Source organism: Leptodactylus fuscus, chromosome 11 (genome assembly GCF_031893055.1).
Source record: "Leptodactylus fuscus isolate aLepFus1 chromosome 11, aLepFus1.hap2, whole genome shotgun sequence".
In the NCBI taxonomy this organism is placed as follows: domain Eukaryota; kingdom Metazoa; phylum Chordata; class Amphibia; order Anura; family Leptodactylidae; genus Leptodactylus; species Leptodactylus fuscus.
In genome coordinates, this window is record NC_134275.1 from 4,603,839 (window position 1) to 4,630,963 (window position 27,125).

Sequence of the window (27,125 nt, forward strand, 5' to 3'; positions counted from 1 at the left end):
ATAGGAGATAGATAGATAGGAGATAGATAGATAGATAGATAGATAGGAGATAGATAGATAGATAGATAGATAGATAGATAGATAGATAGATAGGAGATAGATAGATAGATAGATAGATAGATAGTAGATAGATAGATAGATAAATAGATAGGAGATAGATAGATAGATAGATAGATAGGAGATAGATAGATAGATAGATAGATAGGAGATAGATAGATAGATAGATAGATAGATAGATAGATTGATAGATAGATAGATAGATAGATAGATAGATAGATAGATAGATATGTGTGAACTTCTATTGCAATCCTGTCTGTCTTGTTTGTGATGTAAATGGGGTGACTTCTACAAAGACAGCCCCTACAGAATTGGCAATTGTCAGTCTATGATTAGGTTTTGTGGTCTGTTTGAAAATTGCAGGGTATTGCATTTATATAGATAGGGACATGGAAAATGTATCAGGAATTCTTGAAAAATATGTTTAAAAGGGGTTGTCCAGTTTCAGTAAATAAACCTGAATGCAGATGTGAACCAGGCCTTACATGCTATTTAAGCTCTGTACAGTCAGGTGGATGATGTCAGGCAGGAGCAGACAAGGGGTGTGATTCTGAGTCCTGACACTGTCCTCCATTGATTGTCCCTCTGCATTACACCTCCTTTCTTGCTGCTGCTTGGCACTGCCCACCTAACATTAGAGAGTCTACATAACATATCAGGCATCAAAACTACCTGCACAACTGATTGCTCAGGAATGGCGGGAACTGGAAAAAAAATGTCAACTGTGCTGGAATCATTGGAGCAGGGACTATTAATGGATGCTAGGAACTACAGATGGTGGAGGTGGTGACACAGTATAGTGTGATTAAATATCATGTTAAAAGTCTACAATTTGAGGCTGCACCACTTAAAAATTCTAAAGCCAACACATCCTATTCTAACATCTATCAGGTGCAGCGTTCTCATGAAAACCTTGCGTGGCTTCATAATCGTGCACATCAACACTTGCCACTGCCCACGTCATGTAATGTTTTTGTCAGGTCTCCTTTAAGAGAGAGTATTTTGTTTTTCAGGGCCCTTGAGGTTAATTCCTTGAATGGATCAGTGAAAGTGCTGTATACCTGGCCCGCTGAGCGTCTCCTAAGCCGGCTCAGCCCCTTTTACGCACATCGCTTTACAAGTAAATTGCTAATGTGATTACAGACGTCTTCGGCGTTGCTGTGTACTCGCAAGGCAAACAAACCCCCACAAATAAGTGCCGCCCCACGGGTGCCTGGGAGTTTATTTTTCTGGATAAGCGGCGTTTGGATTCCATTATCTAGCGATGACTGATTCATTTTTTTATACCGCTGGATTTTCAAATGCAATTTGAAGACGCAGTCGGGAATTTTCACAAAGGAATTTTTTTTTTTTCGGTTTTGCGCTTTAACCCTTCTGTGCCTGACACGATTATAGAGGGAATGTGATGCTGAAGTATATAGTACAAGGTATATAGTGTGACCACGAGCCGATATAGAGGACGGTGTGCAGCGCGGCTCGGTTTTATTCCATCCGTTAGCAGAATCTTACATGAATGAATGAATTAGCAGTAATTATAGCGAATGTATTACTAACACCTCACCGTCTGGCGCTAGGTGGATGGCTTTGTTTATGCGTCTCCATAAAAAGTGCCATCATTAAATATTAATAGGTTATTAAGCTTTCGTAAGGGAAAATATCAAAATCGGACAATATATGCACAAACAGGAGAAGGAATAGGTCAATGAAGCGGCTGGTAAGATGGGAATAAACAAGGGAATTGTAGCAGATCTGGGTCTGAATACAATGTCATCACCGTTAAGGGGGACCTTCCATCACCCCCACCAACTCCAGTTCTTCTATGCTTTAATAGGCGCCACTTCACTAATTCTAACTCTAACTAACGCTAACTAGGCTCTCTACTGGCAAGTGGGTGTCTTCAAGAAGGGAAGGGGCATGATGGACAGTATCAAAGAAATCAAAATCATGCCCCTTTGCCTGCTACTACCTGAGACCACCGCCCCCGCTTAACACAGAACCTAATGAACCTGTCCAATATTGAAACTAAGTGCACTGATTGCTCAGGAATATTATAGTATAGTATATTCAGTACTGAAACTAACAGAAATAATTGCTCAGGAACGGAGGGTGCTACAAAACAAATTCCAGCTGCACCAGGGGAGCAGCATGCATTAGGCGCATTGTGGTTTTTCCCACTGGCCCCACATTGTGGACTCGCAGCTGTTTTTGTTGCAGTTTTTTGAGCCAAAGCCAAGAATGTCTACAATAGGAATGGAAATACAAAAGAAAATCCTCTGCTCAATCTACTCCTGGTTTTGGTTCAAAAAACCGCAACAAAATCTGAAACAAAAACAGCTGCGTTTCTGCACCATGAGGCCTTAGCCTAAACAGAAATTTTACAGAGGTTTCCTTTGCAGACTTAATGCTTCATTTATACCTATAGGAAAACTGATGGCATTTCCATAGGTATCATTGACATGCTGCAATTTCCAAAACCGCAGCATTTTTGGAAATTGCAATGGGTCTGTAGCAAAGATTTCCCTACGCTGTGGGGATAAGATTGGCTAAAATCCCATCCAGTACACGGTGACTATAAGACACTGTGTTTTTTCCTAGGCAAACTGCGGAATTTAATCCACATGGGGACCTTGTTCACATCTGCATCGGTAGTCTGTTTGAGGGCCCCCCCCCCTCGAACGGACTACCAAACGCATTTGCAAGCGTTGTGCAGTGAAAGGAAATAGACCCCATAGACTGTAATGAGGTCTGTGTGCTTGCCGCCAGATCTCCGCAGGGAACATGCGTTCAGTACCTCACAATATACTTTCCTGCCCGCATGATTGGTGTGGAGATCTCATGGCAAACACAAGGACCCCATTATAGCCTATGGGGTCCGTGTGAAGGGAAAGCTTGCAAATGCATTCAGTAGTCCTTTTGCAGACACCCCAAACGGATTATCAAACGCAGATGTGCCTTTAGGCGAAGGTTCCATGTTGCACAAAAGCTGCTCTTGTTATTGCCGATTTTGCTGTGGGTTATAAAGGATGCAAATTACTGTAGTTGGTGGAGGAGGTGAAAGGTCTTATTTAACTCATTGGTTTCCATGCCAGTTCTGTCTGGGGTCAAGCGCTGGATCAAGTGCTTTTTATCATTCTGATTGAACTGCACGTCTGTCTGTTAACTGGTGAGTCACGATCTATAATAAAGAACAATTGTCCCCTCCCAGGTGAAGAGGCCCCTGTTGGGCGCCATTTGCTTTGTATTCACACATACATTGACTTCATACAGCGCTAATAGAATCCATCACGAGACACGACGACTGGGTTGTGTTAAACCTCCTTAACATCTTGCACATTTCTTCTCTCCATGGATGTAAAACTCGGGCTGGCAATAATAATAGTTATCTAATGCAGACTGCTAATGAGAAAACCTATATGTAAGCTGCTGGAAAGAAAGGGACGGCTTGAACATAAACTATATCATTTTCCTTGATCGCGATCTGCTTTTCATAGGACAAATTACAAATTTCCGCATCCAAGGAGATAGATTTGTGTTAAGCTTTCCTGAAGAGCTTAGTATATTCTTATCCCGCTAATTCTTCTTTCTTCAGGTTTTGGAATCTGCTGTAACTATTTAATAGAAAGTGTTACGGTGTCTGTTATATAAAAAGCCTCCTCTTATAAAGCCTAACAGCAGAGAACTACGCAATCCGTCTTGGCTTTTATCTTGTAAATGCAGAGTCTTCTATACAGTGCGGCTTTTTTTGCTGATGTATAAATACCCTGGAATCGCTGGCGTATAATACTCCGCTTGTTTGTAACACAAATGCTATTTTTAGTAAACTGCGGCATAAAAATAGGACGAGCCTTTTGCTTTTGTATATTCTGCAGCTGCATTTTTACAATCCCCTGGTATAGAAAATTGAAAGCTGTAAAAATATATAGAAAAACCTGTTTATTAAACTAAAACCTTGCAATTGCAACCGAGCCCAGGAACCTTAGGGGGGCCCATAAACACTGGCATAACTTAAACAGTTCACATCTAGCACTGGGTCCATAAGCCTGGGGGGTCCACATGTCGCCCTCACCACACATCACCCTGGCAGTTTGCACATTGTAAATTTATGACCTCTGTCCCCTGGTGAACTGGAGTGAGAAAATGTATTGGTATGTAGCCTTCCACTGTCAGAAAAGAGAAAATTAACCAACTCAACTGGAATATAGTCAAGGACTTATTCTTTGGGGGGGGGGAAGGTTGTACCACTAAAGGGGAGAGGATTGCTGTGGGTGGGGGGGGCCACAAACTGGACTTTCGCACCAAGTCCCTTAAGCCTCTAGTGGCGCCAATGACCTTCATAAATAATCCTAGTGAATAATCTCAATACATAAAAAAAATTAATTAGTAATAATATAATAAATATAATTATAAATGAGTAATAAATTATTAAACACAACTCAAATCTGAAAAATTTTATGTTCACAAAAATATTATTATTTTTATTTATTTATTTAGTTAGATTTTTGGTTAAGATACATTTGTATAATAGCAAACGTTTTATAATGAATATATATAATATATAGCATTTACTAGGAATTACACAACAGATTCACCCTTGTGCGGTCCATGTTCAGTCTATGCTTCCACAGCTACTGTCATTAAAGGGATTCAAAAATTAAAAGCACCTTTAAAACTAAGGTCCCCTCCAGCATTTTTTAAATTTTTCTTCATTGTGCTCAGAAAGCACAGGGGGTGTTCCCATATGCTCTGAGCACAGCGTCGTCATCCATTCCAGCACTGCCTTTCTTCTGTTCCATCGGTCATTTTCCACCTGTTCTTATAGGAGGCCACCACAAAATGGTCGACGGACATGCGCATTCGGCTGTTCCGTGTGCCATTTTGTAAGAAGAGGAGCAGAAGAAAGGCGGCGCTGGAATGGATGACGATGCTGTGCTCAGAGCATAAGGGAACGCCCCTGTGCTCTCTGAACACAATAAAGAAAAATTCAAAAATGGCGGCCTTCAAGATAAAAATGAGAGATGAATAGCGTTCATAAAGGTTAACCCCTTGTGCTTTTAGTTTTAAACATGTTTTTTTAATGATACAATCCCTTTAAATGAATAGGATCCATGGAAGCAGAGCCGCAAAATCAGACAGTAATAGGACTGCACATGTTCTAGTGTAATTCATGGTCATTAACATAGAAATGAATTGACAAATTTTGAGCCAAGATGGGCTAAGGTGGACAGAGTTGCTCCAAAATGTCCAATCTTGGCCACAGTATTAAACGTACCCAGCCGATGCCTGCACAAACTATATCCACATATGTGACCCGATCCTGGATATAGCTGTGCTCACTAGAAGGACTGACAGGGGAAAGATGGAGACATATGTGAACATTTTCCAATCTATTACCTCCGACAGTGACTTATTTGCCTGGAAACAAACCATCAATCCTTTTTCCTCTGCTGTCGGTTTGTATACATTGGATTATAGGTTGATCCCACTGAAAAGAGGAGGTTTGGCAATGGAACACAAAAACATCTCAGACACGTCACCCCCTCCCTCCTTCTCACCATCCAGGGCTGCTTGTTGTAAGGCAAGCGGCAGGAACGGGAGCCTCCCTGCTGTGCCCTGTCTGCAGCAGGACACAAAGATTGTTTGCCCCATAACTAAGAAAAAACTCAGTAAAATCTGCAACAAATCAAGTTATTTTGTAACAAGTACATGTTTCTTTGTTGTATAAAACCAGGGATACAGCCATTTGAACTAACCCCCCCTCCCTCCTCAGCAAATGTTACGACCTAACACACCAGCTAGAGAACTGTGTGCAGATTTTCCTTAGTAACAGCTCAGTTAGAGGGGTAACAGTTTCTTATTCCTATGTTTTGTACAAATACTGATGCGAAATACTAACCAAATACTGACCATGTGAATGGGAGTCATACAGTCTTGCATCTCCTCAAGAAACTTTCAGCAAATAACTAGAAACAGTAAAACGTTGAACCCATTGTGAACATTGCAGAAGGCTGGCAAAGTGCTAAGTGGGGATCGTCTTCCCTTGTGATAGCACATTCATGGAAAACTGCATATTTTTGCATACCAGATGCTCACAATGGTGATGAATCTAAAATATGCTAATATTACTCTTATGAAGTACAGTACACTTTAAACCTGCTTATGTGAAGCCAGCATATTAACTATTCATTACCCTTCTGTGTTCGGGAAGCGCCACTTACTATTTCCTCGACTAGAGAATTTTTTTTTCACCATTAGAACAGTGAGTGTTACTTGCTGTTCTGCCATTTTGTGGGGACCAAATCTTATAAGACAACCCTTTGTCTTATCTAAGGCCCCAGGTAGCGAACTGCAAAAAGCGCAGTCATTTGTGGACTTTCTGCTTCAATAATACCAATAGGGAAACCGCTGGCATTTCCGTAGGTAGAATTAACGTGCTGTGATTTCCAAAAACTGCAACGTTTTTGGAAATAGCAGCATTTTCACTGCACATATTTTTCTGCACTGTGTGGATGGGATTTGCTAGGACCCCATTCACTTTCCAGGGACTTTACACCATGTGGCACCTCAAGACTAAAGAAGGACAGTGGTTGTAGATATCATCTATTTTCTAGAGACTTTTTAAGAGTTACAGTTTCTCCATTGCCTCTATTATTTGACTTTAAACTGACCTAATTTATGGGTTAATGATCTCTTAAGGGGGTAGGGCAGCTCAATCCCAGTAACTACTTACACAAGGTTCACACTAGCATTGGACTCTCCATTGTTTGAGTCTCGATAGGGACCTGAAATACAACCGAGAACCTGTCTGATGAAATAGAGGTTACCCATGGACACCCGCGGACGCAAAGTCAGACATTCAGGACTTTGTGTGCGGTTAAAAGAACAGTTTCACCGGGGAGAGGCAGAAGACGCTCACGGGCGGTCACTTTGCAAACCCATTCAAGTGAATGGGTTGGAAAACTGACCACCAGTTTTCGGTCCCCTGTCCAGTTTCTCAGAGCAGAAGACGGAAACTCGACGCAGGTGTGAACCCGCCCTCAGTATGTCTTTGGAAGGAAAGTACCCGGAGGAAACACGCAAACACAGGAGAACATACAAACTCCTTGCTGATGTTGTCCTTGGCAGGATTTGAACCCAGGACTCCAGCGCTGCAAGGCCACTTTGCTGCCCTAATAGAGAATGTCTCTCTTTCTTTTTCCACAGACGAGAGATATCCTGTTTTTTCCCCAACATCTTCCATCCTTATCATGTAACTGGTACCTTATCTATGTGCATTTAGAACACCAGGCATCTGCCCCATTCGCGGATTGTAGATATGTGAGTGGATGTTTCAGTGCTTTGCACCTTCCACCATATCCTACTTAGGCCTGTCTGCATCCTGCAGTGAACCATTGCCTCGTATGTCTCCATCTATAGATGTACGGTTTTGGAGGAGCGATAGACTCCGGACCCCAATATCAGTGGTCACTGGGAGTAGCAATGCCGGGATCCCTGATAATCTAACAATTCTAACCTACAGTATCCATTGAATAGACGATAACTCTTATGGGAGATCTCCCATAACAAACAATAGCATACGGATTTCTGCATTTAATGCTAATGCTTCCGTCCCTCTCTCTCATTGGCCCATTGGGACCATAGAGCATTGTTATAATTAAGAATAATGACAACATTAACGCACAAGCCTTTATGTTTATGGACTATGCACGAAACTTGTTTGGTAAGATCTAAGACTACGGTAAGTCTATGTTAGGTAGATCTCTCTCCTCGTATCGTAAGGAACGAGCGTAATCTTATTGCTATCAGTGGAAAAATAATACATCCTAAGTAATGATTCTCTCCTCCGGTAGCTAACTTATTTATCTCATAGAGGGGAGACATAATTTAATGACTCTGCTGGTAAATTATCCCTACGGATAGAATCTCTGCGGATCCTCCTGCTATGCAATCCAAGAAATTAAACTTCTTTTAATGCAATCTCTGAAATTAATTAGCATAACTTTATGAACGCCTATGAAATATGTAAATGAACCTTATAAAAGAGACCTTGTAAGGGATTCATCTGCTGTATTTATAGCTCTTATACTAATGTTTGGCAATTTTAGGATGAAGATACAAGTGCGATGCCAAAGGAATAGATTTTATTTTCAATTATCCTTCCTACTATGGAATGCACTTTATTATAGACGGCGGGACCTTAGGTAATCACTACAATACACTGAGTGGCCAAAAGTCATGTGAAGGTACCGGATGTGCCGTTAATAGCGGGTCGTCCCTCCGCGAGCCCTGATAACTGCAGCAAGACGATGAGGCCTGAACTCCACGAGGTGTTGGAAGAGTTCTGGAGGGATATTGATCTAGAGAGTCTGCACTGCACTGCGTAATTGGCACTGGGTCCATGGAGCGGACACCGGTATCCACAGCATCCCTTCAATGCTCTATGGGGTTGAGGTTGGGTGAGCGGGCAGGACAATTGAGGGTTGTGAGGTCACTGGTGTGTTCATTAAGCCATTCCCTTGCCACCAATGAGCAATGACATGTTGCATTGTCCTGTTGGTACACAGCATCCCCATCAGGGAACTCCAACAACAGAAAGGGGTGCAGAGAGTCTGCCATAAGTTGCACGTATCAAGCACCGGTCATTGATCCCTGCACCCAGACAATTGCGACCATTTGGCCGAGACCATTACAGAGCCACCTCCCGCCTGGACATGTCCTTGTTGGCATACAGGCTTCATGGGGCATACGCCACACTCTCAGAGCCCCATACGACTCTGTGGAGGTGACGTGAAGTCCATTCATCAAACACTCATGGTGTGCTGGTTAATGCTGCTGCCAATGTTGTCTCTGTGATACTGAAGGTCCACCGAGACACTGTTGACCTTGGAAACCCAACTTCCCAGGTAATCTCCAAAATGCTATGCCCCATGCGTCTTGCACCGATTATCATCCCACGTTCAAAGTCACTTAACTCACAACGTGCTGCCATGTTCACGAGACACCTGTCTGCAGATATCCTGGCGACACCAGCGCCATTGGCCGCATCGCGTTGCACTGTTTGTGCATCATATCCGACACAACCGGCACTGGGACACGCTTGCCCGTGATTTTTGGCCACCAAATGTCTTTAGCTTTACATGGCGTATCTTATATACAGTACAGCTATGTTTTGGAGATTGGCGCCGGTCAGCAGAGCTAACACTTCTTTCCTATATCATATGAATACAGATATGTTCTAGCAGTGATTAAAACTTACATAGAGGCTTTCATGGGAACAGAAGCGAGTCTATGAATGCTCTTATTCAGTCCTGGGCGATTCCTCCACAGTATGTAGCAGAAGCCTACTGGGGACAGAAGCCTCCGGAGAAATTCTTCTCGGTCAGATGAACACAAGCTCTGATGGAACTCAATTTTTTTGGCTTAGAAAACACTGCCCCATGCAGCGTGTATGACTATAAAACAGCGAATGCATGGTAAAGCTAATAATATAGTTCACGGACTACTGATTTTGTAAGGAAACAAAGAATACTGTTGTTTTATTAACGTTTAACAATTCCGCAGTTCTCGACAAATCACTTAATAAACCTTAGTGGGGCACAGAAGCGGCTGATATCATCTGCGTATATAGAGGAACAAAGCAAATGTGCAGCAGCAATAGGACTCGTTTTATGCAGCTATGGATGAATTTAATGCCAATGGGATGCTATGGGGCTCCCGATACTGCTATAATACCAGATGGGGGTATTTTATTTATGTGATGTCCAAATAGCCCAACTAAATCTGGCCATACACGAGGGATTTATCTGCAGATCATTGGCAGAGTAGTAGTTCTTTTTATCCTCAAGGTAGAAACATGACTTCATATCTCAGGTCTAGTAAATGGGCACCCCACCTCTGGGACCATCACGGATCACGAGAACAGGGGTCCAACGTCCCCTGTTCTTCTTTGCTGTCCAACCCCAGTGAGAAGGAGTAAATGTAAAGGGAAAAAACACGGCATTTTAGTCACTGTATATCCTAGCAAATCTCATCCCCACAGTGCGGGAAAATATACATTGCGGACACTCTGAGATTTCCAAAATCATCATGGTTTTGGAAATTGCAACATGTCAATAGTTAGGGTCAATTCCCATAGAGGAATTTGGCGCTGATTCTGGCGCGGAATCCGTTTCAGAATCAGCACTGAAAAAAAGACTCCCCTCGACTTCAATGGGTTCCGTTTTCCACGCGGAACCCATTCAAATCATTGGGAGACTTTTTTCCTCATTGATTTCAATTGGTTCACCACGGAAAATGGAACCCATTGAAGTCAATGGGAGTCTTCTTTTTTTTTCAGCGCTGATTCTGACGCGGATTCCGCACCAGAATCGGTGCCAAATTCCAACATGTGATTGGACCCTCACAGAAGAAAGTCTGCAGAGGAAACCTTGGCCTTGGCCAAGGGATTTTCCAGGACCGACAATCAGCAATAGATAGCAATGATCTTATGCTCATCCACCATTAACTGCAACTGTCTCATGAAGACAACCCTGACGTATTTGGCCTATGGATATCATACAGTATGATCCCTCACCCCTTCCCCCCCATGAACCAAAATAGACAATGCTCTGTAAAGCGGGCCGTACACATTAGATTTTAACCTTCTTTAGTTCATCCGGAACAAACATTCATGAACAACTTTAGTCTAATACCTAATGTGTATGGCCAGCATACAAGTGACTCCCATTTTGGGCTCAATCCATCCTTATATTACTGGGCCAGCCATTCATCTGACTACCCCAATAATATACTACACATCCCCTATATCTGCTGCAGCTTTCCCTGGAAAGATCAACTGTCTTAAATGATGGAAACAAAGTTACAACTTTGCTTCTCTTTCCTGTCACCTTAAAAAGATAGGATGGGGGGCAGCCTTGCAGCATTGGAGTCCTGGGTTCAAATCCAGTTTCATAGCAAAGATCAATTGGGTCTCCAAATCCAAGATTACTCTCTTGGATTTCGATTCTGTACTGCACTGCTCGACTGGTTTCCAACCCATTACTAGCTGACCTCCCATTTGTTGTTGTTTGTCCATTCTTCATTCTATATTATAACCTATATCATAAGAAGGGACTGCGGCTTAGTTGTCCTCTGCTGCCTAGAGCACTGAGGCAAGTAGACAGGGACAAGTTCAGCTTAGGACTCACTGTCTTTTCATTCCAGCAGGTCCAACAGGACCAACTTCTGCGAGTAGTTTGTATGTTCCCCCTGTTTGCGTGGATTTCCTCCCACAAATTGCATATAAATCACTGAAACATTGCATTTGCAGTAGTGTATGAGATGTGACCTTTTCACCTACCTGCTTCTCTCCACTTGGTCTTCGGTAACTTAGTAGAAGCTCCACAGCTCCCACCACTTCCTTCCTTATTGCATACAAAAGAGCATCTCCCACATAGACACTGTGGCTGAGCAACAGCTCCATGATCTCTAAGTTTTCGTTCTCTATGGCTATGAGAAGAGCGCTTCGGCCAAGTGGATCCATGCAGTTGATGTTGATGTTGTAGTAGATTTCGGCTTCCTCCAGGGCATGCTTGACACTGGCGTAGTCTCCCTTTTCCACAGCAATGAGGTAGGCCTTTTCTTCCTGTGACAACTCTGCCTCTGCCCGCACAATCTGCAGGGGAATCCGATCTCTGTAGGGTGAGTAATTCACCTTTTTGTAGTAAAGCTGGGCCATTGTTCATAGTGACATTACAACCTGCAAGAGAAGGAAGGAGAGATCCTTGTCATAATATAATAAACAGAAAATAAGATATAAATCTCTTGTATGGATTCTTTACTCTTCAGGTTAATAACTTTTTTCTTTCCAAAAATGTACAAGGAATATGGCATAAATGCACCAGAACCAGGGCTCAGATGATAGATGCACCAAACGCGGTGAGCCACATCCAGACTAGGACTAAATGACATGGGGATACATGGCTATAGTAGTTAGCAAAATAGCAAAGTAATGTCATAATAACCCTAAACAGAGTAACATACTAGTGCAGCCACCTGTTCTATCACTCATAGATGTGACCCTTAAAGAAGCAATTTTAGATTTTGTGCCATAAATGGTTAAGATAAGAAAACTCATTTAGGGCTGGTCACATGGTCAGGTTCAGGCCATGTATCAACCATGGATCCTATCTATACTGATAGCTTATGTAAACCGAAGACTTTCCTGAATAGATTGCTTTAGAAATGCTGCTTTGTTTGCCTGTGATGTGAACTTACTCCCTCCTATTGTTTACATAGTGTTGCTATAACCACGGACCTGGAGGACAAACGATATCACTCACTCGCTGCTCTTGCCGGCAGGACTATAATTCAGCTAATTGCAGTTTGCTGATAAAGCCCAGTCTGTTATCTCTCTATGTACACACACAGATAACACTGAGTCCATTCTGTACAAGCATCTGCATATTATCTGATCTACACAAGCATTGTGATCCTTTGCAGGCCCTTTCAGCAAGAGGAATGGGGTAGAAATACATGAAGTGAGAAGAAGAGACTTCAGGCGAAGCTGAAGCACTGAGATGGGAAAACCCCTTTAATAGACTTAAAAAAATCCAGAGACAAAAGTCCTGCAAACAGCGCTTCTCTCTCCACACCCAGTGGACCCCATTATAGTCTAATCTGATTAGATTTCCGTTCCGGGGGTTCCACAAGCCGATGCACTGAACAGAAACCCAAATGCAGGCTTGAAACAAAAGCATCTATGCCCGCTCCTTGTCTCCCCTATAACAGGTGAATTGCAATGCCCAAATACTGGGCTCACTACAAGGCTGATCTTGACAAAGCAGGTGTAATCCAATGTGTATGACCATTACAGCCTGGACAAACTGCTAGTAAAGACAACCCAATTACTTAGGAGATTGTTTCCTGGTCAGTCCTTGCAGGCTTATATTTTCTCATCACAGTTATTGCAACGTGACTGTAATTCAGAATATGAAAAAACACAAGATCTTTCCTTCTGACTGATGCCAATGGCCGTAGGTATCTCCTTGCATTGCATTAAGAACACCTTGTGTCACCATCTTTAGTCTTACAGCAGCTCATCTTGTAGTTGCCGCCATGATAAAGAATATTCAGTAACCACTGGAGTTATATATACCGTAGATCTGGGAGATTATTCCTAAAATATATTATTATATCTAATTGTAAAATGATACAAAATGAAACAATTTGCCTTGTTCCTTTCTACCGCACCCCACCCACTTAAAAGGGGCATGGACGGTGGAAAATAGCAAAAAGTTGCACATTTTTGTGCAAAAATGGGTTTCAGCATAAAACTGGTAGAAGAGGTTGTTAAATCTAATCTAATGACATTTAATATTACTACTAGCCACTATTAGGGTAAGACCACATGGTCAAGAGCTGCATGCGGTCAGACTTCAGCCCACCCATAGTGATTAATTGGCATGCAAATGAGATTGTGCAGCCATTGGCCCCAGCGGGTTGTTGCAGCTGTAATGTGCTATGCTTACATGTAGTGATGCCACTTATCATCTGAAGTATTAGAAAAATAGCTCTTTCTGGAGAGCTCAGTAGCTGAGGGGGCCACAAGCTCTACATTTGCCCATCTACAGACAATTGGGCCCAGTAGTTGATCTCCACTTGAAGCTTCCATTAGAATATTTCATTCCACTAGTGCACTAATAGCTTTACATACACATGAAGTCATTGAGCATGTTATATTAAGGCTATGTGCACCTTTAAATGGTGTTTTTAGCACCATTCTGTGCTAAATCCTTCAGATTGGGTCTGTTAGGGGTCTTGTATTGCCCGGTTGGGATAACATGCACGGGTGACGGCTGCATTTCCCGGACCAACCTTGGCTCCGCTGAACCAAACTCATTGCTTAATACTAATCTATGATGCTGTAACACAATGCTGTGAGTATCGGACAGGAGATTGCAAAATCGCATATCAGACATCACCAGGGTGCAGTAAACTCGGTTCAGTTGAGCCAAGAAACTTGCCCTCGCACTGACCATGTTCCCAGACCAGACACAATCATCTGAATGTGACCTTTACAGCTTTGCCTGCTCTGCATCCCCCATTGACTTCTCCTGGAATCTATAAGAAAATGTAAATGAAATAGAATTTGAGCTTAGAAGAGGTGACAGAGGGGCTGCACACAAAGCCCCCAGCATTAGGACAGAATGGGATCGAGCAGCCATGGGATTGTGCTACAACGAAGCTCTGCAAACCAATTGCTAAAGATTTTTTCAATAAAATGCAATCGCAGCTCTTGTATTGGTAAAAGTAATGCAATAAAAAAACATTCGAAGGCATGGAAATGGTGATCCATGATTATTGCGTGGCGCCACATGCTCAAGGCACGCAACCGTCATTAGAACTACTATAACAATGCTACATTACTATAACAATACCACAAGGTTTATAGTCTTCTGACCCCCCTCCTAGTAATAACATACTGTCTGGTCCTCCAATGTTTAAAATAAAACCCCCTTTCCTTGTTCACCTACCACCAACGTGGGAAAGAGATGCATCTGCTTTGACACAATACACTCTAGTGTGGTGTTATTATGGGGCACCAATGGGCTCCTCTTTTGACCTGACTCTACTATCCCAAGGACATCTCAGGAGCTCAGCAGGGTTCCTTGGGGACCACATGTTTGAGATCCCTGTCCTAAGACCCGGTTCACATCTGTGCATGGAGAGTCCACTTTGGGACCCTTCGAATGGAACCTTAGGAAACCTGTGGACCCCATAGACTATAATAGGGTCCATGTGGTTTCTGAATGCAGAGAGGGGAATAGAATGGCCTGAACGCAGATGGGAACCAGGCCTAAGTAAAATCCCCAAATCATCTCAAGTTGGAGATACTAGAAGACTTACCATAGACTAGTCTACATTACCAGAAGAAACACCAGTAGCCAACTTTAATGAGTTCCTGGCACAACATCCTCGAACTGTGAAACCTCTTTTAGCCAAATACCCCAAATTTTATTGAAAAGAAGATACAAAGTATTTCTAATATGTGGAGAAAGTAATAACGTGGTCTTGATAAGAGGGAAGGTGTTGGGAAGGTGTTACTGTCTACATCTATCAGTATTGCACAACCCTTTATACTGGAACCATTTGTAACGTTAGATGACTTCAAGAATTAAGGTCATTGTCTAAACATTAATATACATTGTATTAAAGCGCTGACGGGGATGATGGGAGTCGTATTTTTAGCAGCCAGAAAGCTGAAGACCGTCTAAATCCAAGTGACTGCACTCTCGCATCCAATTCTAAACACTCAATCCCATTTGGATGTTGCCAGCTGTTCTTTCCTTCCCTTATTTATGAGGCCGTAGCGTGGGCCTTGATGTGCTTCCAAAGATAATTAGCGCTACAAGGTATGCTGGCAGATCACCATGTTACCTAAGTGTGCAGTGCTGGCCACCAGCCCATGCAGAACTTTAGCTGCAGCTTTTTGTGGTCAACAAGTAGATGTGACGATGAGCTTACATGGACATCTCACAAAGCACAACATTGTTTTGGAAGAGGTCCCAATTTTTTGTTCCTTGTCTTGGCAAAAGCTGGAGAGCGGGATGACAATCAGTGTTTCCAATGAGACAGTTAGTCTTCCTTCTACATACACGGTGTGGCGTGGGAGTAATTTATTGTACACATCCAAAACCATGAATGATGGAGAAGACTGTAATGCATTAATAGAAGTGTCTCTCAAGTGCAGTCCTCGGGGACCTTAGTCAGGAAGACAAATGTCAGCTTGGTTCCTTGTACTGTGTGAAGAAATCCTTTGCGGACAATAGTTTCTATGATGAGTTGCCGGTTACAGACTCTGAGCTCAGTGCTGGGACAGGTTTATTGATGAAGGTGTAAATATATCATAGTCACTGAAGTCGCTATCTAAGAAATCACCAAGGACGGTGGACAGTGGACTCCATAAAAGCCTCATCATCTGTGTGCGTCTCCATGTACATGGGCCATATTATTGTGTTGTACAGAAACTCTTCAGGTCTCTGATTCTATTACATCCCAAAACAATTCTTATAGCTGAGGATATTCCTCATAGTACACCATATAGTGGTGATATACAGGCCATGGTCATGTGATATATAGTCCGTGCTCATGTGATATACAGTGCATGGTCATGTGATATATAGTCCATGGTCATGTGATATACAGTCCATGGTCATGTGATATACAGTCCATGGTCATGTGATATACAGTCCATGGTCATGTGATATACAGGCCATGGTCATGTGATATACAGTCCATGGTCATGTGATATACAGGCCATGGTCATGTGATATACAGTCCGTGGTCATGTGATATACAGTCCATGGTCATGTGATATACAGGCCATGGTCATGTGATATACAGTCCGTGGTCATGTTATATACAGTCCGTGGTCATGTTATATACAGTCCATGGTCATGTGATATACAGGCCATGGTCATGTGATATATAGTCCATGGTCATGTGATATACAGTCCATGGTCATGTTATATACAGTGCATGGTCATGTGATATATAGTCCATGGTCATGTGATATACAGTCTATGGTCATGTGATATACAGTCCATGGTCATGTGATATACAGGCCATGGTCATGTGATATATAGTCCATGGTCATGTGATATACAGTCCATGGTCATGTTATATACAGTGCATGGTCATGTGATATATAGTCCATGGTCATGTGATATACAGTCCATGGTCATGTGATATACAGTCCGTGGTCATGTGATATACAGTTCATGGTCATGTGATATACAGTCCATGGTCATGTGATATATAGTCCATGGTCATGTGATATACAGTCCATGGTCATGTAATATACAGTCCGTGGTCATGTGATATACAGTCCATGGTCATGTGATATACAGTCCATGGTCATGTGATATATAGTCCATGGTCATGTGATATACAGTCCATGGTCATGTGATATATAGTCCATGGTCATGTGATATACAGTCTGTGGTCATGTGATATACAGTCTGTGGTCATGTGATACACAGTCCATGGTCATGTGATATACAGTCTGTGGTCATGTGATACACAGTCCATGGTCATGTGATATACAGTTCATGGTCATGTGATATACAGTCTATGGTCATGTGATATATAGTCCATGGTCATGTTGATATACAGTCCATGGTCATGTGATATATAGTCCATGGTCATGTGATACACAGTCCATGGTCATATTATATACAGTCCATGGTCATGTGATATATAGTCCATGGCCATGTGATACACAGTCCATGGTCATGTTATATACAGTCCATGGTCATGTGATATACAGTCCATGGTCATGTGATATATAGTCCATGGTCATGTGATATACAGTCCATGGTCATGTGATGAGCACACAGCTGCACAGCTTGTTACAAGACAAAGTTCCAATTACTGTGAAGTGACTGTAACGAGCTGTGCACCTGTGTGTCTAACACATGACCATGGACTGTATATCACATGACCATGCACTGTATATAATATAACATGACTATGAACTGTATATCACATGACCATGCACTGTATATAATATAACATGACCATGGACTGATTGTTTTCCACTGGAAGTAAACAATTCACAGCAAGCAGAGCTCTAGAAAATCGTGAGGAATTGAAACTATTTGGGAAAATTGTAGAACTTTTTTTATACACACAATAGTATTGATTTGCAAAAACTGGACACCCCTTTAATAAATGACCGCCATGGTCTAGCATTGTCCCTCCCCTGCTTAATTCCAAACCTTTGCCTGCTTAGTTTTCTATAACAAGTTCGTAATTATTTTACAAGCTCAAGAATCCTTTGTATTGATGCAAAAAGTTGACAATTTTACTTTTTGTGATGTTTAGCTTAATAAAAAAAACATTTAAAAGCAATGTCCGGTGGAGGGGTTTGGAGGGATTTTATGCAACACCTTCTCAAGTCCTGCACTACACAAAACACAGTATCTCTTATCTCTTATGTATAGAAAAATCAGTTTTTGTCTGTCGGTTTGTTCTTTATGCACGACTAAATGACTGGACCGATCCTCACCAAATTTGCCACATAGGTACATCAGGTGTCCGAGATGGTTTTAGACTGGGTTTCATCTCTCTCGGACGTAACGTTCCTGAGATACAGTATACCTAAATCAATGACCTGCATTAGCCAATACTAGCCTGCAAGTTTTTCATTCATATTCCAACAGCCATACACACGGTCACATGCCCCTTATTAGCCAATAGAGGCTCACACGCGCTTAGTCTCCACATGCACACAGCTTTACTCCAGGTTTCCATATCAGCCCAGCCATTTTTCTTCACTGCTGTAGGTCAGCTTTCAAGGGACAGGGCGGTGTGGATGACACTGTTACACAAGTTCACATACACACAGCTTTACTCTAGGTTTCCATAACAGCCAATCACAGGTTTTTCACCAATATCCAAACTGAGATACACATGGTCACATGATGCTTACGGACAAAATACACCAGTGCAATACTGGGCAATTTTTATGGGACTACTACACAAACAAAAAATGAAATATACCCGTGCGAAGTCGGATCCTTCTGCTAGTACCCAATAAATGGGTTGTCTTATTAGATGCAACCCCTTCTTCATTTGGAATGATCAGGTGAAACCGCTTGACTGTACAAATATAGGAATTGATAATACTGAGATCTTTCTGAGGATTAATCGAGTAGTTCATTGTTACCTTCCCACTTCTTACACCCCTTCTCCTAGGTGCAGCCCTAAGAGAGTGCTTATTGTCTTATCTGAACAAGATGCTTCAATGGATTATATTTTGCCTATGTCAAGCAATATTTGGCACACAGAATAAACAATGTTCATCTTAATTATTATAGTCTGTGTCCATCGTTCTACAAATTACACGCCACATCTGCTGTAAAACTAGCTTTATTATTCAAACATATTCAAGATCAATGCAAAAATCAATAGGGATTTCTGTCTGACAATATTCATTATAACAAGGCGCAGGGCCATTAGGTCATCCTCACACTTTGGAGAACATTTCCAATACACTTAAATAAAAAAGTGGTCTTGGAGTCTTTCGTATATTCCAGATCATTAAAGAGAAGCTCCCACTGACATAAGATCTAGATCATTAAAGAGAAGAGTCCCGCTGATATGGGAAATTGGGACTTATAAGACATATGCAGATTTATATACAGTAGACTGATGGCTAACCTGAGCCTTGCATTGTAGACACCCGTCAATTTCCAAAACTGGCCCGGATTTGGAAATCGAAGCATGTCAATTATACCTACGGAAAGGCCGGTGGTTTCCCCATAGGTGTAACTGAAACAAAATTATACTTCTGTGAACTTTCTGCCGCCGCAGTTTTTCCCACAGCGACGCCATGCGGGGCCTTAACCTAACAAAGTTTTGTGGTCGCAAAGCAAGGAAGCAATGATATTCTTCATTTCATGGAGCCTTTCTTGGGAGAGTTGCCTATAGACAGCTGTCATGCAGGCAGAAGCTACAGGGGTATCAATGGGCTTCAATTGTAGAGAGGAGCCAGAGCAGCTGTCTGTAAGCAAATCTGGCAGGAGTCCGCCCCCGAGGAACTTGCAGACCCATTTGTGTATCCAAAAGGCTTATTCTCTGTACTGCTTATGAAAGGCCCCTACACGACACTGCTATTGGTTTGGGATGTATTTTGGACCACAAGCATGGTCTACATGAAGTGAATATCAATATATTCATTTCATCAGTCCCCATAAGTCGAGAACAAAGACATTTTATTCCATTCCATTCTCTGATTCCATTCTGCCACGTCGATGATTTTGTTACCGTCTTCCACAATGCAGAGTACGTGGACTAGGATCTTCAATTCATACATAAAAGTCAAGAATCTAATATGGCCTGCGAGTTCAGGAAACAAAGATGGATTGTCTAACTAGGACAAAATGTACTTTATCTGCATTTAACTCAGCACAAAGGCCTGACATGAAGGGGAGGTGAAGGGAACGAGAAAGGAGGAAATAATGAAAGAGTCAGCCCGTTGGAGGAGATAAAACAAAATTACTGGATGTGGTTAAACAACCTCAAAACATGTCTGAAATCCGGAATTATTTTAATCGTCGGTGGAAACAGCTGCGGTTTGGTGCACACGCTGCTTATTTGAAGTCATTCTGCGGCAGCGAGATCCCAGCGGAATCTGTAACACAGCACAGAGAACTGATGTATTGGTTATTATGGGTCCTCTCGAAACAAATCACATCTGATTCCTACCTTATCCTTTTATCCTCTATCTCACCAGACGTTCATAAACCTCTTACGATGTCTCTAACTGGAGAATCTGTTTAACCCCTTAACTTACGTAAAACCGTCTCGGTATAGATTCGGAATTCATTCTATAAGGTAGAACCGGAGCAAACGAAAAAGCAACATAAAATATAGAGTTACACGTTATAATAAAAGGATACAAATCCATCCAGTCTGACCTACTATCTAATCATTAAAGGGAATGGGAATAAATTGTGCCATTAAAGGGAGTCTACCACCACCAAAATATCTTCTAGGCTACACACAGAGCCCGGTAGACCGCATTGCCTCTAACCGGGTCCATTGGGTGTCCGCCATTTTAAAATTGAATCTGGTGTATGACTTTTTCGTTCACCAACTTCAGGCAGACAAAGTGGCACGAATGTCGACATAACCTTATACTATTGTCCTGAATTCGGTAGTTTTCAGCTCATCTATTACAGTCATAGACAAAAAGTTTATCGGGAATCTTCTACTGTCTATTATGGTGGTACAACTATAGACTATGCATCGGTTTTTGACCATATCTGCTAAACACTTCATATACACGTCAGGAGTGGCAAAACCTTCAGCCTATTGATCTGCTCCAAAGTCAGTTTGATATAATGAATATGATATAAGCTGGGTTTTACTAATATGTCAGAATCTGGGGGTCTACCGGATCCGTCTTACCCATAATATTATCAGAATGCCGCTATTCATTGTATCACCCATGAAATTCCAGGATTCCGTCTTGGTAATCCAGTTTATTTTGGCTATAGGTATTGTACTAAAGGTATATATACAGTGCACGGAGTAGGAGAACACATTGGCCTTAAATGCGTTAAAATTGTAAGTGGGTCTGTGTCAAAATATTTCTTAGAAATACAGTATTCCGTTATTTACTGGGTACGATGTGCGGGGTTCCGAGCGTTACTAAGAATTGTCACCAATCAAGCTGAAAGACTAACTGTATGTTATTAATGTGAAATTATATCCCTCTCCAAAGCCTCCACTATACTTACCTTAATGTGGCTTCAAGTGCTGAGTGTAGAAGGGTTTATTATTGGCTTCTGAGAACTGCCTAAAACGGAGAACCGAGCATATACTGTATATACATGGCAGCAAAGAATGATATACATTGTATAGTAACAGAAGTAATATCGTAATATACAATGTATAGTATTAGGGATGAATGAATCGAAACTGACAAAGTGGAATTCAATCCGAATTTCAGGAAATATTCAATTCTCATCGAATTCGGATTCCCTCACGCTTCACGGTAACGAATCACATTTGAGGTTAGGACATGGGGCAAGCATGGCAAGGCAGGATCACCCATAATGCCATGCGTGCAGCCAATCAGGTCTGTGATGTCACAGCCCTTTAACCCCTTGGTGCATCGGGAGTGGGTGTTAGATGTATCTGATAGCTAACACCCTGCTCCATAATCCCGGTCAGAGCACAGCTCATATAGCTGGTTTTAATCCCTTGAATGCCGCAGTTAATCATAACCATGGTGTCCGAGGGGTTCCCACCATGCTACATGTCCCCCTTGGCAACCCCCACGGCCAAATCAGGGGTTGCTGATATACATCTTCTACAGCCTGTGACCCTGGGCTACTAGTAGCCCCCAGTACCTAGTTGATCCTGCCCAGAAGTAAAGAAGTCATCCTATGTATCTGCATAAGCTGACCTCCTCTATAGGCTACAATACACGTGTATTGCAGTCTATAGTGTTGAACCAGTGGTCGGTGTATCATCATACATCACTAAAAACCAAGGCACCACTATACAGGCTCTCTGCAGACAGGAAAGAATGGGATTCACTACAAATTAATTCAGATAGAATCGAATTGTATCAGAACATTTGACAAAGCTACCAAATCAAATTTTTGAAAAATTTGCTCATCTCTAATAGGTAACCTATCAAGAGTCCACTTTCCAGTGATTGGTACAGTCTACAATCCTTGATTCCATACTGGTAGAATGTACGTAGTGTGTGATATAGGTGTTTTTTGCCATTTCTCACATAATCTCGTGAATTTTACCTTCTGTGTATTTGCCTTCCAAGGGATTTGAGCCCAGTGTTATATAAGTGGTGTGGATGGAGGTTATTGTAGCTCGAGGGCTTCACAACCACATTTCATTACTTTATGTATATCGATAGTCCTTGAACGGTGATACTTTTACCTATTTTGATGCCTGAGGATAAAGGAAGATGGAATCCATCCTTTCCTGAATTTTCTCGGGGAAAGGGTAAGATGGCGTGTATATCTGCTGAGATATTGCCTCTGGGCAGTCAGGGAAAGCTACTGGTTGAGAAGAAGCTCTCATCTCCGTTCCTACTTTATAGGAAACATAAACCTTAGACATATTGCGGGGGCCATTGATCTATGACTCTAAAAACGCTACTTGTTTCTAAGAAACCCATTGGAAGTCAACATTAGGACTAAGCTGGAAAGAAGTGTCTATGCCACGACTGGTCAGAAACAATGTATCCCTAACATTGCTTGTCGTGTCTTCAGCTCTCCACCATGTGTACAGACACGTTATAATTATATATGGACAATTTCCAACCCTATCTGTAGCCTGTATCCTATGTGGATCCTACCCTATGTGAAGCCCGTACATCAGCTGTAAGTCTCTGGATCCTATACATACAATCGTGATCCAGCCCTGTCCTTTCATAGATTCCGAATGTTTGTTCTCCATCTTTGCCGGCCATTGTAATATTCCGTATTTTCATCTGCATCATCTCCTGGTCTTATTGTCTACGCCGCAGAGGTTACTGTTATCTGCATATCCACTTTAGTAATGTGATTTTGATGAGCGGACCAGTATTCGTCCTGAATTTTAACACAGACGTGAAACCATTGAACCCTTTGTGCAGCGATCAGGACATCTTCCCTAAATACTAATAAGACTTTGTGCAACGAAATCGCATAATAATTAATTTCTATTTCATTTTTACAGAATCTCTGCCAAAACGTTACTCTGTACATCCATAAATCTATAATATGCACAATGCATTATTTATGACTGCACAATACAGGGGAATGAATAATAGGGAAGGAGAACTGTGCGCAAGTCAAAGCTTTCAGCAGAAAATAGATCAGTGCAGACAGCCAGACTTCACATTTTTTTTAATGTAATTCAACACAAGGGTCACTTCCATATATTTTTCATTTGGCATTTCTTGTAGGTAAAGGGCTTAGTACCGCTGTCTGCCACTAATATGGCCATACATATTAAACTGCGGGTAGTCAAACCTGCTCAATTTGGCAAGACCGCCCATCCATGGTGTCTGCACTTCAGAGTGAGATTCTTTGTGTGCAAGTTAGACACGTGTCTGGCTCGCTCCCTAGGGACACCACACAAGACCGGGAGTAGCTGGCTATATAGGGAACTGCTTAAACTTTCTTTCCTTCTGTGATTAAGATTTATTACACCAATCAGTAACGAACACAGGACTTACACGTTGCCTTAATAAACTACATCATTGTTATTTCTCCTCGGCTGAGAGAGGAACTAATACCAGCATTATGTGTCTGGTGTCTTTTCCTTATTGCAGGCACTCAGCCTTATTAATGAGGATGTCAGCAGTTACCCGGGATTACTGCTCAATTGGTCATCCACAAGGCCTCTGACCTTATCAGACCCATAAAGATGCCATGCGTTGCCTTAGAGTGCCCAGGCACGTGGCACTTCTGTATACATTATATTAGACATGTGTCCTGTATTTCTGGGTTATGATAGTGGCAGTTTGGATTTCAAGACAAGATAATCCAGCCATTGATTTATACGTAGGCATCCGATGGACGGCCAGTCTTGTCACAATTGGTGGTTTGGGCCAACATTCATTTAATGCAGTGATTCCCAAAGTGGGAGACTCGACGGGGGTCTACGTTGGCATGGATATTATATAGAAATATCCAACTATGGAATATGGTAGAAATGTAGCAGCAGGGGGTCCACTGAAACCAGTAAAATTTTGAAAAAAGGTTTGTGAACCTCTGATCTAATGTGTATGGTAACTTCCCGCATAGAAGTCCAACATTTACTCTATGAAACCAATGAGCCTCCATACCTCATTAAGATAAGATAATCCTTTAATAGTCCCACCCTAGGGAAGTTCAGTATTACCAGAACCCACTATAGGCAGGATGATTTACAACTATCTATCCCTAGAAGTTTACACCTCCACCACAATGTCAGGAGAGCCACAGACACTGAACAGGATTCGGCCTCTCTAGTTGAGCCAGCTCTTCATGAGAATGGAGCAGAATTGCCGGATTTTCACCGGTCTTTGCTCTTCTATGTAATTATTATTTTATGATTTATGTTTAAGCGCTGATTTATTTATTAAATCACTTTTAGCTATTCCCCAGGTCAGAAGTTACCGGAGACTCAGCAGTCAGCGGGTGCCGCATGTTCCAGCACAAATTGAGCTCTTGGCAAAAATAAATGCAAAAGGTTCCCTCCATATGACAGCTCTTCCCTCTCATTGTTGGCCGCATTCGGAGCCCCCCCCCAATCTACACCAAAGCCAATGTGTTCAATCCACATGCCGTATTAGGAACACGTTGGAATCTACAAGGTCTTTGTTTTTCTGCAGTAACAAGACAACAAGTAAAGCATTCTGTTCGGTGCGTCCTAGAGTTCCGTGTCTGTCGCGTTCTACATTGTAGCGGTGGATGTCGGCCTACAGATGGCTGTGGGCTTTACTTTTCCTTCTCTATTAATGGGTGAATATCAGAGCGCTTGGTTCCAGGGCGATTCCCAGCTAGTTAGACATCCGGCACTAATATATTCCTTCGCCGCTTTGGTATAAATCACATACTTTTTATAATCAAATATTTATCTAAATTAGTTGTTCTTCGGGGATCGGCAGACATCTCTTATTTATGTGCCCGCTTTGCCGGGTTATGTTATGTTTTATCTCTTCAATAAAAGCTAAAATGATTTCTACAACTTTTTGAACACATTGCCGAGATCAATATTTTTCCGATGGGCTGATCCAGGTTACATCGTGTAAGGATTGGTTTACATTTATCAGATGGGGTTCTCGGGACACAGTATCCATGTCCTGGTCTTGGTGTGATTGGTGGTCACATTGCCATCCTTATCAATGCCATGACCCTTAAATGTGCACAATTGACTTATTTTTGCAACTTTCCATAAGGCATAACTTTGTCTGACCTGGCAATAGGAGGGTTTATTTTTTGCAGGATAAGTTGTCCTCTTGAATGCCACCTTTGTGGGGTCCAATAAAATTTTAAAAAGTAGGATACTCACCTACCCCTCCTGTTGTGGTGTTGGGTCCTCCATTTCATCCCATGCCTACACTTGCTGGACGAGAAGTGAAGGGACTTAATGGTCACTTGTCACTGCTAATACGTCGATAGTACCCAACACCGGTGCTAGACCGAGGGGACCTGATGCTGCAATGGAAGGTCAGGGGTAGGTGACAATCCCTTCTTTTTTATTTTACAGCCCTCCCCCAAGATTTCATGGTTTCATTGGAAACTCCCTTTAAATCTAAGGTAAGAGGGAGGTAATAGAAGTTATGGTAGGATAAGACTGTCCGATCATATTTACTGCTTATGACTGGGGCTTTGTCCCCACGCCTGAATCATGACTGTGCTGTAAACATATTTCAGCTTCTTACCTACGGCATAAATGTACATCATCGGGACCGAGCTCTAGTACCAGATACACAGAGTATATGCTGTTGCATTAGTAATTGCAAATTAGGGATTGCTGCAATAGCTATGCTCACTTTACTGTAATAGCCAACATAGCACCATCTAAGGCTGTGTTCACAGCTGGACTTCTATGCATCAGTTTTCCATCACTCCTGATTAGGTCCAGCGATAAATAGGCCTTATCAGGATGGAGTCTCGAGCCGCAGAATCCGCAGCAAGATGGAGCAGGACGCTTCTTTTTTTCCGCATCCTGCTCCGATCTCTGCCTCCCATTGAAAACAATAGGAAGCATATTCTAGGATTAGGGGCGAGAGCCGCGGCAAATTCCTCTGTGTGAACAGACCCTAAAGGCTGCATTCCTGCATCTCTGTTCAGATAAATGAAGTTAGGCTAAGTTCACACTAGTGCTTGCTATACATTTGGGGTCTCCATCATTGAACCTGGTTATAAAGTCCTGTAAGTGGACTCTCTCTCTGCATTTTTCAGGTGGAACCCTGGTGGACCCCATTATAGTCAGGTTTTAAGCGGGTTAGCTTTGCGTTTTTCGGGTTCCCAAGTGGACCCCAAAGAACAGAAGGTTGCACGCTAATGCAGCACCGGTGCACAGATATAGGTGGTATTGTGTTTGTTATTGCGGTGAAGTAGTTGCGACGCTCCAGCACAGCACAAAGTATTTCAGCAATCATCCCTTATCCTATGGACGTCTACATGAGGACAGGCAGAATGTACCGTAGTGTCAATGAGACATTATACGGTGCTGATCTTGAAAGTCTGCTTTTTCACTTTTATCTGACTCGATACTACATTTTGCACTTTTTTTTGCCATTATTCAGGAAAAACCTTCAGGCAACGAGCCAGGTCCGCATTACTACCAAAATCTGTTACGGTTCCAACCGCATTAGCTAAGTATATAATCTATAAAAGCTGCACATACATACGTTTATTCTTATTACACACCTCTGCTGCAGATCCCCATTAGTGAATTACACCAGGGATGTTTCATAATGAGAATTTCTGTAATTTCACCTAGGTCATCCTTATCTGATAGGCGGGGGGTCTTATGGGTGGCCTTGTACATCAGGATCAGCACTGCGTGTAGTA

At 42.2% G+C, this 27,125-nt stretch overlaps 1 protein-coding gene across 1 annotated transcript in view; it reads right to left on the reverse strand.

Annotated features, from left to right (window-relative positions):
• TRPC5 (transient receptor potential cation channel subfamily C member 5) overlaps positions 1–27,125 on the reverse strand; it is a 152,262-nt gene that overhangs the window by 78,642 nt on the left and 46,495 nt on the right. The window contains exon 2 of the mRNA XM_075259424.1: positions 11,393–11,791. Coding sequence (XP_075115525.1) covers positions 11,393–11,770 — 378 coding nt within the window. The 5' untranslated portion in view covers positions 11,771–11,791. The remainder of the gene's footprint in view (positions 1–11,392; positions 11,792–27,125) is intronic.